The sequence below is a fragment of the Vipera berus genome (genome assembly GCF_964194415.1).
Source record: "Vipera berus genome assembly, chromosome: 3".
NCBI lineage: Eukaryota > Metazoa > Chordata > Lepidosauria > Squamata > Viperidae > Vipera > Vipera berus.
This window is the reverse complement of record NC_138204.1, coordinates 163,771,285-163,784,386: the sequence shown is the minus strand read 5'-3', so window position 1 is coordinate 163,784,386 and position 13,102 is coordinate 163,771,285. Positions and strand designations below refer to the sequence as shown.

The 13,102-nt window shown below is 36.4% G+C and overlaps 1 protein-coding gene across 3 annotated transcripts in view; it reads right to left on the bottom strand.

The window, feature by feature from the left end:
* PTPN2 (protein tyrosine phosphatase non-receptor type 2) overlaps positions 1-13,102 on the bottom strand; it is a 24,301-nt gene extending 11,199 nt beyond the window's left edge. For 2 of the 3 annotated variants that reach the window (XM_081322331.1, XM_081322333.1), the window contains exons 1-3: positions 12,867-13,102; positions 7,420-7,510; positions 1,448-1,548 (exon numbers count right to left, since the gene is read on the bottom strand). In XM_081322331.1, the coding sequence (XP_081178457.1) occupies positions 1,448-1,548; positions 7,420-7,510; positions 12,867-12,941 (267 nt within the window). In that variant the 5' untranslated portion in view covers positions 12,942-13,102. The remainder of the gene's footprint in view (positions 1-1,447; positions 1,549-7,419; positions 7,511-12,866) is intronic. The other variant, XM_081322332.1, reaches the window with a different exon arrangement.

The following is a 13,102-nucleotide window of genomic DNA, read 5'->3' as shown; positions in this document are numbered from 1 at the left end:
CAGTGAAAGTTAACACTCTTGCACAGTTCTGACTTCTGTTAAGCGCAAGAAATGTGCAACATTGGCCGAAACTGCATACTATATACTGACAGTAAGATTAATATATTTATAAATGTATAGAATGCTTTTATTTTTAGACTATCAGGTTTTGATAGTGGATTGGATTAAAGTGCTACTGCCATAAAAAAGTAGGCAATGATTATCAAAGGTATTAAATTCAGAAGAACTAGCAAAAATATTGTTCTACCTATTTCTATTAGCAGGGAATAATTCTGAAACTGGTAAGTTAAATTTGGATCCAAATAAATTATAAATAAATACATTTGAATTACAACTCTCAACATATCTCAGATTTGTTCATTCTAGTTTAGCTGCTGAGAATTGCACTTGAATTTTAGATGGAAGATTTGCATATTCATTTTATTTTTAATAATACCTTTTACTTTTCTATCTGCAACAAATATTCAACCAACCAACTTGTTTTCCTGGATTTATCTGGGTTCCCCTCTCCCCTCTTTTTCAATGACCTACTTATCTAGTGTAACAATTGATATGTTACATATTTTCATAAACTAGCAATTTCACATTTTTGTTATTTAAGAACTTTAAAATATCTACCAGACTTAGGCCATATCCGATCCTTTGGCTGTCCTTTTCCAACCTTTGTGAGGTCAATCAGAACTTAGAAATTAAATATAATTAAATGTATGCCATGCATGCAATACAACTGCATTGCTTTTATTTTGAAGGCGACTTTTTAAAAAAAATTATATATGTGTATGCACATGTGCCTGTGCACCTTGACAGCCCTATTGCGAGGTCTTCCACAATAGCACTAGTTTCTCATGTGGCCTCTTAGGAAAATTAATTGATCTAGATTTAGTAACTTTTAGTTATCAGCCTCTCTGTATTATATTGAACATTATTTAAGCCATCTCAGAAAGCTTCATTTCTTCATAAATTTGATTTTACTTCAGAGAATTATTTCACCTTTCATCCACCATAGTTTATAAAGAACAGATCAAGTTATTATATTCTTGTTTCCATTCTCTTAATTCCAAAGCTGCACCAATATGAGAAAAAAAATCCTAAATTATATTAACTTAAAAAACATTACTACTATACCTAAATTGGGGAAATCCAGATTAAAGTTGAGAGAAAGTTTGTTATAGTCATTAATAGCTTCAGACTGGATACCAGGTCATTGTGATTTCTAGTCCTGCCTTGGCCAGTAATTCTCTCTCAACCTTAGGAAGGAGGCAGTGTTGCCGGGAAAAGTTCATGGACTCACCAAGTAGGCACCAACAGAAAAGAGTTAATTAAGAAACAGCAAAGTAAACCAGAAATATAGAGAATTCAAAGGAATCAACATTAGGCCCTGACTATTAGAAGAGAACATCTAACATAATATAATCAAATTTTGTATTACTTAAAATCTAATAATTACCTGTGTTAATATATAACTTCTTTGAGCTTCTTCATTAACCACCAAGCTGGCATTGATATAGTCATTGTCAGTATTCTGTAGTATTACACGACTGTGATCATCTAGAAAAAATATAATAAGAAAAACATTAAGTTTCATATTATTAGCAATGTTATTAGTCAAGAAACCGTACTTTGAGAATAACCACCTGGTCAACAAAATGCTTCCATCAGAACAATATATAGTGAATAATTTATTCTCTTTCAGGTTTGTCTGGAAAGAAAAAAAATACAACACTTCCTTGAGCATAATACCATAGCATGGATCCCAATTTATTTTATAACCCTTACACAATAACTTGCAGTATACATTTAATAAAATTAAATATTCTAATATGCAAATTGAAGTGATTGTACCGTTAAATGTTATCTCCCTTTCACAATATTTCTGGACAGAAATGAAAGCAATTTTAAAGGGACAAAGTAAGATAACACAGAAACTCTATAGTAATCTCCAAATGAAGAAACAGCATAAGGCTTCTGTTGTGATTCTCAGAAACAAGTAAAATTTTAAGTGATTTGATTGACTTAGTCTCCAAGGGCAGCAAGGCAAGGTTAACCCATCTGTGGATTCTCCATTCATCATGCTGGAGAAAATATTTTCTTCCTGATATATAGTTATTGTGTGGACTCAACATACTACATATAACCTTGGTTAGCTAGCCATATTTTAGCCCATTGTTTGACTACTGTGAACTTAGTTTCACATATATCCAGAAAATCTGACTGTACTATTGTTAAGTTGTTCATGAGAATACTGCCTGCATATTTTTTTCAACCTACCCATTATGATAGGCTAATACATAATTACAAAATGAATTCAGTGAACTGAATGAAAATCTGAATTTCATTTTTTTCAATGTTATTCCACTTGGTAAAATTTAAAACTAAGGAGAAACTTCCTGACAGTTAGAACAATTTACCAGTGGAACAACCTGCCTCCAGAAGTGGTGAATGCTCCAACACTGGAGGTTTTTAAGAAGAGACTGGCCAGCCACTTGTCTGAAATGGTATAGGGTTTCCTGCCTGAGCAGGGGGTTGGACTAGATGACCTCCAAGGTCCCTTCCAACTTATTATTATTATTTATTATTTATTTATTAAATCCATCAGCATTTATATTTCCCTTCAAGGAAATATTTCAACTCATAATTTGATTATTTTTAGCAATTATATTTAAGTTGTCCAGCTTTGTAACACTCATTACATTTAAAGAGATTTTGATTTGCATAAAGCTGCCCTGTGGTTTTAGCATATGTACATTCTAAAACAGGAATTTTTAAGCTCACAAATCACATTTAATGCAATAGTATAATCTCATTTCTTTCTTGTTAATTAATCATCTCAAGATGTATGCTTCTCAAAAATGTCAGAAGAAAATACCATGTTGATAAACATTTTTACCTACCTATACAAAAAATTTTTTTAAATCAATTCAGGATGGTAGCTTTACCATTCTACTGACATAAAAAAGCAAATTCCAGCAACTGAAAAATTAGGTCCAAGTTCCAAATAATTATTTGCAAGTCCAGATTAATTACTGTATAAAATTAATTTTTTCTTTGTTTCTTAATCTGTGGCAGAGACAAGGTCTGCCTTAAAATATACTATGACTTAGCTCATAACATGTTCAAAATGAATCAAGATATATTAAATGTTATGCTCAGGCTGTGCATAGTTCTTTTAAGAGTGTAAAATCATTTCACTTCGATTTCTAGCTTAGTACCCATGAACTGACACTATTACAAATTAAAAGAATTAAGAGTATGTATAAATATAAAATAAATAAAATATGATATATAGTTCAAAATAAAGAACCAAGAACATAACCCTAGCCTTCCTATCACTGGTTTGGTTATTAATCAATTTTATATAGTTTTATGTATCAGCATTTATACTTCACAATACAGAAACATGCTTTAAAAGGTCACTTTTGAGTGTTTTAGATAGCTACTTTATCAAGTGTTTCAAAGACACTGCCCTTTTCCTTCACTGCAGACAGTAGACATAAACAGAAGCTTTAGCCCTATGTTAAAACTATATCCATAGAAATATTGAAAACATGTTATGTCTAGTTAGTGAAATCAATAAAGATAATCTATTCCAGTGAGGATATGATATCTTCAGAATACATTAAAATAATATTCAAACTTTAAATGGTGTTTCCTTCAAGTTCAACTGTTTTGACCTGAATGACTAAGTTTCTTGTTTAGCATCTCAATTTATTGGAACTCAAATGCTTCTACTGAACAGAAACCAAAGCTTTTGTAAATACTAGATAACATTTGCCAACAGGAAAAAGTTAAGACCTTGTTATAGTAAATCACAGATACTGGTACTAATGTTCTCGGAAATATGATGTCAGCAAGTATAGTTTTAACCACTGAGTCACCAAGAAGTTCCTGTTTGATTTCATATAACACAGAATTGCTTCATTCCTATGTTGTGCTCTGTCAATGTCAATGAACAAAATTCCTCTACCTTGTCAATCTGCAGTTCTACATACACAAAACCCCGTACAGATAATGAAGAAAGAGATACCAACACAACTATCCAGTGAAAGAGAAAGGGCCCTTAAAACAGAGTATTTTTTTTCAACAGTTCCTGTAACTCAAAACATTCAGGAACTTTTTGTTTTTCTCAAATACAGAAAACCGATCTTTTTCAGAAGTTGTATTCCTGATAAAGCTTGGGACCCCTTTGTTGAACAAAAGAAAAAAAAACACTGATTCAGGAACTCCTTAATGTTCTGACCAATGACTAACACTTCAGCCAGGCGATTATGGGAAACCTGCTGTATTGATTTGACTATTGCTTGATCCATATCTTTGCTAAGTTGTTTTTTTTTGGGGGGGGAGAGACTTAATCTAGTTTTTAAATAATCAAATATAGAAAGAATTATGTTTTCAGAGGTTTACCTCAAATAGAATAGATCCAATCCTTTGTCTCAGTGGGATAACCTCAGATTGGTATCACCTACAATCCTCATTTAGAAACTAAATAATATAACAGAAAATATCCACAGTATTTTTAGTGTGAATCCAAAAAGGGATAGAAAAGCATGGGACAGAAAAATGGTAAGATCACAAAAAAATTAATAAAAAATTAATAATAAAAAAATACAAGTGGCTTCAAATTGCAGAGATTATATTAAGAATGCTGTCTTTGTCTTCAAAATGGGAAGTAAGTGGGTCTGGGGAACTACAGATCAGTCAGTCTGATACTGATAGCAGGAAAGATTTTAGAGCATTTTATAATGGGATCAACCCATAAGCAGCTAGACAACAATGCATTAATTACCAGAAGGTACCATGGATGAATATTTGAGACTAATTTTATTTCACTTTTTGATTAGCTTAGTAGATTGTGGAAATGCTGTAGATAGAATACCTCGATTCCAGCAAAGAATTCAATGGAGGTACAGGTAGTCCTCAACTTACGACCACAATTGAGGCCAACATTTCTGTTGTTAAGTGAATCGCTGCAGTTGATAAGTTAGTAAGCCGGTTGTTAAGTGAAACTGGCTTCCCCATTGATTTTGCTTGTCAGAAGGTCGTAAAAGGGGATCACATCATCTTGGGACAGAGCAATGGTCATAAATATGAACCAGTTGCTAAGCATTTGAATTTTGACCAGATGATAATGGCAAAGTTGCAATCGTAACTGTGAAAAATGATAATAAATCACTTTTTTCAGTGCTGTTGAAACTTCGAACAGTCACTAAACGAACTGTTGTAAGTCAAGGACTACTTATATTCCAAAGCAAATCTAAAAAGCAAGCCTGTCATGTGTGGGCTGCATAGCATGGCAAGAAAATATACTGCTAAATCAAAAGTCATCTCCCAAGAGTGTTCATCAATAGTTTCTTCTTCAAAGTGGAGAGAGATAATAAGTGGTTAGAGGTAAATCCTGAATCCTGTATCGTTCAAAATTTTGTGGGTAAATATTCCTTAAATTTGCAGATAAAAATGCAGGTAAATTTAAGAACAGAATTCAAAATTATATTAATGTGTTAAGGGAAATGGACTGAAACAGACGTAAGAGCAGTTCATAAGGGGAACGAATTACCAGGAGACTTGACCTCCTGCTGAATATGTTTAAATAGAGACTAACAATTACCTGTTGGGGATTGCACAGAACAAGAAGTTGGACTCAGGAGTCCAAATAACTCCTGTCCTTTGATTCTATGTAAACATTTGTATCTACCTCTTCTAATACCTCCATACCACTAAGAGTGACCAACTGTTTTAAAAAAATAGAACGGTAATTCCAAAAGAAATTGAAAATGCATCAAAATGAGAGTCATAAAGCCCAAGTAAAATATTGGAAAAGACTTGCACTTTCCAAGCTTGTTCAAATCTTTAAAATTAGTTACTTTTAACTTTACTCAAACATCACTACACTCACAAATACAAAACGCTTCGAATAGTATCAATCATACTTATCACAACATAGTTCTGATTGTTCATTTTAAAGAAGATGCTAAGAAGCAAAGGGGGCAGAGAACGTATCCCCCTCTTATTACAACACTCTAATCTAAAGGCACACAAGGGACGCGGTGGCTCAGTGGGTTAGGACGCTGAGCCTGTTGATCAGAAGGTCGGCAGTTTGGTGGGTCGAATCCCGAGTGCCGCGTAACAGAGTGAGTGCCTGTTATTCATCCCAGCTTCTGCCAACCTAGCAGTTCGAAAGCACGTAAAAATACAAGTAGAAAAATAGGGACCACTATGGTGGGAAGGTAACAGCGTTCCGTGCTCCTTTGGCGTCCAGTCATGCCGGCCACATGACCACGGAGACGTCCTTGGACAAGCGCTGGCTCTTCGGCTTTGAAACGGAGATGAGCACCGGCCCCTAGAGTCGGAAACGACTAGCACGCATGTGCGGGGGAGCCTTTACCTTTACTCTAAAGCAGGGGTGTCAAACTCAATTTCATTGAGGGCCACATCAGCACTGCGGTTGCCCTCAGGGGGCCAGGGTGGGCGTGGCCTACTGGGTGGGTGTGGCTAGAGTGTGTATGGCCACGCCCACCCAGGGCGTGGCCAGCTCTACATCGTTCGCATCAAGGGTGCCTATGGGGGCCTGGGCAGGAGTGGGACAGATCTGAGGGTCTCTGGCAGAAGGAGGGTCTCTGGGCCAGGGCTAAGGCAGCGGAGGCCGTTCCCTCACTGTTTCCAGGATGGCTTCGCGGGCCACATGAAACCACTTCGTGGGCCGGATCCGGCCCCCGGGCCTTGTGTTTGACATGTCTGCTCTAAAGGCAAGTTCTGGTAGTGTTAGTTGCATACAAAACAAGCAGATACAATAAAAAAATGGTAAAACCACTCAAATATCTGGGGGAATAATTTTGGATTTGAAAAATTAATTTAAAATTATCTTAGATTTCATTATATGATCACAGAAGGCAGCAGCCTCTTTGTTGAGTCTGATCAGCTTCAGGAAACAATACTGCTTAGAAATCTTATGTTCAGTCACACTAATTTGAGCTGCAGAGAGATAAAATGAAACAAAACTTTTAAGGAAAAATATTCAAGCCTTTAGCAGCACATACTTAATTTCAATAATTCATGTAACACATCATAAATTTATGCTATTTAAATTTGTAATATCAGACCAATGTCTATTCAATGTGCAAGGCTTCACTGAAATATTAATAAAAATGTAACAGATTATAAATAGTGTCTCTTTGCCATATATTAAGACAAATGATAGCATGGTTGTCCAACCTTTTGGCTTGCTTGGGCTGCATTGAGTGAAGAGAAGTTGTCTTGGGCTACATATGAAATATATAATACAGTTAATGTATATACATAACTAACTTCCTTTATTTTATTTTATATTATTTAGTGGGGCCGCATTCCAAGCTGTCCAGGGCCACACGCAGCCTGTGAATTCCAGGTTGGACACACATGAATTACAGTAAATGAAATCTTACTTACATGGGCTAACATCTCTGTATCTGTTCCGATTTCGGTTTTCTGCAGACTTTGCCACTTTATGAGGATAATCACTGGATTGATGTCGGATATCCTTGAAAAAATAGCAATAGTTAACAAATCTTGTCCGAAAATGTAAGATTTTGTGAAAATAAAAAGGTATTAAACAAATCAGTCATTCTTTAAAAGACACTATTTGATGAAATTATTTAATCTTTCATTTTTCATAGATTGAAAACTCAAGCACAAGAGAGAACTTATCATGTATTGTATGGCATTCATGAACTCTAAAGCTTCCCTAGCTCGGAAGCTTTTATACTTTTCTGCATGCATGGCTGTTTGACATAAGTCTGCACAATATCGGTTTATTTCAGCACCAGCATTCTAACTCCACACGTTGGGACTACAGTTGCTGAACTATTTCTATTGATTATATCGAAAACCTCACCAATACAAGCATTTATAGAAGATACATTTCTACCTTGGAAATGAAAATAAATTTCAAACAAGTTATTAAAAATGAAAAAAAGATCAGAATACCACAGTACTTAGGTAACCTTTCTGTTAAGCTACCACAAAAGGCAGATAAAAAAGTTATACTCAACTTACTAATAACTGAAATATGTAATTATGAAATAGGAAAATCCTTGTTAAGAACAAAAAGACATTAAATTGCTCATTATAGAATAAGAAAAAAAGCCTTGAATTTATGAGATCATACCCACCTCTTTTTATACCACACAGAAATTCACTCTTTTGATCTATTTTTTAAAAAATTCTATCCCATTCACCTGATTCTGGCAGTAGTTAAAAGACAGGGATAAAGTTAAAGTAACACTACATTCATAGAAACAAAACCTGACCTCATACACTGACTATTCCTGTATATCACAGGGTCCTCTTATCAGTAGAACAATGACTTTGTTAACTAACTCATTAGTTTTACATAGATCCATAAATTAAGCACATTGAGAGGTTGCCACAGCACACTCATCCAAATCTAATGAATCATATTTTAACTGAGTAAATTTGGGGCAAATATATATTTTGTCATAATTATCACTGTCAATACATCAACCATCCATATGTAGATATATAACAGTATTTAGTATAGCGATAATTCTGTATGGGAAAAACAAATGTTATTTTCCTTCTATAGATTAAAGTTCTGTTTTTTTCAAGTCCAATTCTTGGCAACTGCCTGGGCAAATCCCTACAGTTTTTTTGGCAAGATTTTTCTTAAGTGATTTGTTATTGCCACATTCTTATGGCTGAGAGACAGCAACTACTAGACCAAGGTCACCCAGCTGGCTTTGTGCTTAAAGTGGGACTAGAACTCATACTCTCCCAGTTTCTAGGCTGATGCCTTAATCAAATTGGTTCAAACTAGAATTTAAGTTTATCCAAAGTGGGCATTAGAAGAAAAACTATACTAGGTGTAAAATTAGTATTTATAACATTACATATATTTTATCCATCCACATTGAATGTGAAGCAAATTTAACCAGTATGATTACTTTGTGGTTGAATTGTTGTACAAACCTAGCCAAATGAAGACATGCTTAAACAAGCTCAGCTAATGATTTGGTTTCACACTGTCCATTTTATTAATAGAAAAGCTTCTTCCATTCACAGAAGATCCTATACTCATTTCCTGTTATATCACCTCTTGCTATAGATGGTCCCCACCCCCAATGCTCAACTATAAACTCATTGTAAGGATGGAATTACAAGTGAAATACCCTATTTCTCATCCTTTGTAATGAGCAGAACTGCATTCAACTCACTGTTAATATATATGGCTTTAAAAGAATTCAGAGAAGTATAAAAATTATATCATTGAATAAATATTCATAATAGTAACTAAAAATGAAACGGTCATATACTGCTAATCACTAAAGACAGAAAATTACTCTTAGTTATCTATACTTGATTTCAGTAAGAACACTATGCAGATAATTCTTTGAGACAGTACAGTACTTGGAATCTTTTGTTCTGACCTAGCAAGGCAACCCTTATCTTAGCAAAAATTAAATAATTATAGCAGAAAGCTTCAGAGATATAAAATCAACACTTGGCTATTCATATAGAGAAATGTTGATTTAAGAATCAAACCAGAGTGAGAAAAACTTGATTTTTTCCTATCAGCATAACAGTTTAGTCTTAATATTTTCTAAGGCATCTGGAAAGTAGCACCAGCAAGGATGTAATTTTTACTAATCATACTTGACATCTGATTTATAGACTGTGTTTGTATGATACACTGAGCGACAAGCTAGCTCCCATAGTTTAGTCTAGTGTGTTGTACGAATCCAGCTTGCTTATGCTAGTATGTTACATTAAAAACTGAATGGGCTAAAACAAGGTACAGTTAATTATAGGGGAGCATATGTAAATACACTGATTCTCAATAGAGTTTGACAATTTCAATCAGATTCCAAACAGTTCCAACTCCAAAACCATGCTTAACTAAACTTCTTAACATTCAATAACCTAGTTAAGTAAAATTCCGAATACAAGATTTCATGAAACCCAACTAAAAAGCACTTTATTTACCACTGAAAAATAGCTAATTACAAATAAGATTGCTAAGTTACTTAAGATCATACTATGTTGAGTATACAAATAGGCAGGATTGCATGCATGGCAGTCACATTTTTATTATGGTTGCACAATTGTAGTATTTCACAAATTGGAAACTTCAGCCATTTTAGGAACATTTTTTACCAACTCAGCTGCTGTCAGACCTTTGGTTAAAACAGACAACACCTAAAGCTTAAAAAAAAAGAACCCATAAAAATAGTGTGCTTCAAGTACTAGCATTGAGATTTTTCTCTAAAACTGAATCAAATTTCAGTTTGAAGTTTCAGTTCCTATCAGTTTGTGGCTCAGCACCTGGTGATGTAAAGCCCCAGGGAGGAGCAAAACTCAGCAATAAAAATTCATCACATTAATTGTGAAACTAGAAAGTTACACAAGGGACTCTATTAAAAGCAGGGTAAGCTATATTTTTACTGTATTAAAAAGGTGCCAGTAACCTTGAGCATAAAAGGTTTACTGTATACCCAAGTCAATAAAAACCTCTTGATTAAGGCATTAAATAATTCAAATGACATCCACTTGATTCTCCTAATGGTTAGCTGAAACAGAATTTCCTAGAATCTTTTGCTATTTTATATCAAAAACTCAGATTGAATTATGATTAGTCACCATTAGTACTATTATTTCTGCTGAGGTTCACTTTAATATTACCATCAAACAAATTACCCACCACAGTTCTGACTAGAAGATACCAATTAATCTTTTCTGATTTGTATTTGCAATCTTCCAATAGGGATTAGGTAATACTCAGTTGTCATTTAGAGCTATAACTTCACAACCTCCAGCTAGCATGTCCAACTGTCAAGAACAGGTAAACTATAATCCAGAGTATCTAATACCGATATATAACATGCTGCCAATTCTACTGGTAGAGAACTTTTCTACTTGTTAAAAGTATTAACATACCTTTAATGCTAATTACTTTTCCCCAATTATGGGTGCAATGTAAGCAATGAGATTAGAAAGTGATAACTAGAACATGAATACTTACAAAATATGGATAATTATCCTATGCAAGAGCAACCACAATGAGTACCCTTTAAGATGCCAAGAAACATCTAGACATAAATACAATATAGATGTCTCTTTGGAAATGTTTAGGCAGCTCAGCTACTCAATTGTAAATATATTCTTTTTTAATGCTATTCCACCAGTTCATTCCTATTCAGTTTTGGGGGGATATCCTTGTCATTAACCTTGTTCAGACATGAAGATTCAGTATTTGTATGCTTAACATTTAGGGTCATGCTTGCATAGCGCACAGCCTCTTCCCCGAAGTCCTATGCAAAAAAAGACGGGGAAGTTTTTAATTTTTTTTAAAAAATAGTTTTAGTGTGCTGTTAAATCTGTTTAACTGTTAAATCTAAGAACTAACTCTAGCATCAATTATTCTTGTGAGGACATAAAGCCTGTTCTTATTAGTGTTAAATAGGCATAACAGTGACTTTTTTTTAATCCCATTTATATCCCGCCCTTCTCCGAAGACTCAGGGCGGCTTACAATTTAAAGCACAAATCAATGTGCTTAGCAATAGCCATCATTCTATGTATATGCTTGCTTATTAGGGCTTCCCCCCCCAAGCGGCATTATTACAAAGTCAGCTTATTGCCTCCAACAATCTGGGTCCTCATTTTACCTACCTCGGAAGGATGGAAGGCTGAGTCAACCTTGAGCCTGGTGGAATGTGAACCTGCACTAATTGCAGGCAGCTGGCGTTACTTAAGGAGGCCAAGAACAAGAAGTATATATTGGAGGTGGTGACCCTTTGAGAGCTGTATGCAACGAAATTTCATTTTGATGTATGCCGATTGGTGTACATTCAAAGTGACAATAAAGTTATCATCATCATTAGCCCACTGCTCCACCAAGGCTCTGTAATGCCTGTTTTCATATATAACTTCGGTGATAAGGCTGCCATACAAGCTTGGGAAAGTTGGTATTTTGTGTCCATTCAATAGGAACTAACTGAAATCTACAAGGGAACGCATACGCTGTTTTTGAACATCCTAACGTTGTAAGAAGCAACTTTACAGTGAGATAGATGTTTCCTGTTTTCAACAAACCCATTCCCACGCTAACCCTAACCAAGGGTCCCCTTCCTGTAAACTAGGATAAAGGTTGACCAAAGCATCTGGAAAGCGATCAAGGCAGTTTTGCTCTTAAGCTGGCTTTGCTCTGAACACGGAGCACAAAAACACAATTCAACCTTCCGACTAGCTCACCTCCACCAGGATCGCTCGCAGCTGCCCCTCAGAAGCAATAGTAACCTTTTCTCAGATGGGCCCATTCCACGTTAAACTCTTCTTTTTCACGGGTTAAGTTCGGGAGCCCAAGAAGCTGGTGGTCTCCAAGGAGTCCAGCAAGACAGCGTGACAACCACGTGGGAAATAAAATCAGCCGGAGCAGCTCAGCCCCGGGTTTTGCGAAACTTCCCCGCCCTTGCCAGCCGCTTAAGCCGGCCGCGGAACCCGCGTAGTTGAAGAAACCCCTCGCTCGCTTCCCTTTCGGCCCTCAAGAGTCTCTCGCAGGGGTCTTCAAACTTGGCCCTTTTACGACTTGTGGACTTCAACTCCCAGAATTCCTCAGCCAGGCATGCCTGGCTGAGGAATTCTGGGAGTTGAAGTCCACAAGTCGTAAAAGGGCCAAGTTTGAAGACCCCTTGGTCTCTCGCTTCTCCTCGCGGCCCCCTCCCGAAATTCAAGACATGCGCACTCCTTTCCCCGAGGCTCTGCGCGTAGCTGAGAGTGCCCGTCGGGGCCCGGCGATTCCTCTTTCCCATCTTCCGCTTGAAGCGGCCTCCGGCTTCCTAAACTTTCCCTTTTCCCCCGGGCGCCCCCCCCTTCACTCACCAAGTAGCGGGGCTGCCAATCGTTGGCGTCGTCGACCTCCTGAAACTCCTGCTCTATCGTGGCGATGACGGACATAATGGCGGCGAGAGCCAGAAGGTTGGAGGAGAGCCGCTGGAAATCGGCAACTTCATCACCTACCTCCCGCTGCTGACAAGGGCGAGGACGGCGAGCCCGCCCCCTCTTGCCGCTCGCGTTCCCTTCCACCAGCGCTCAGCGGCGCCTCTTGAAGGGGACGC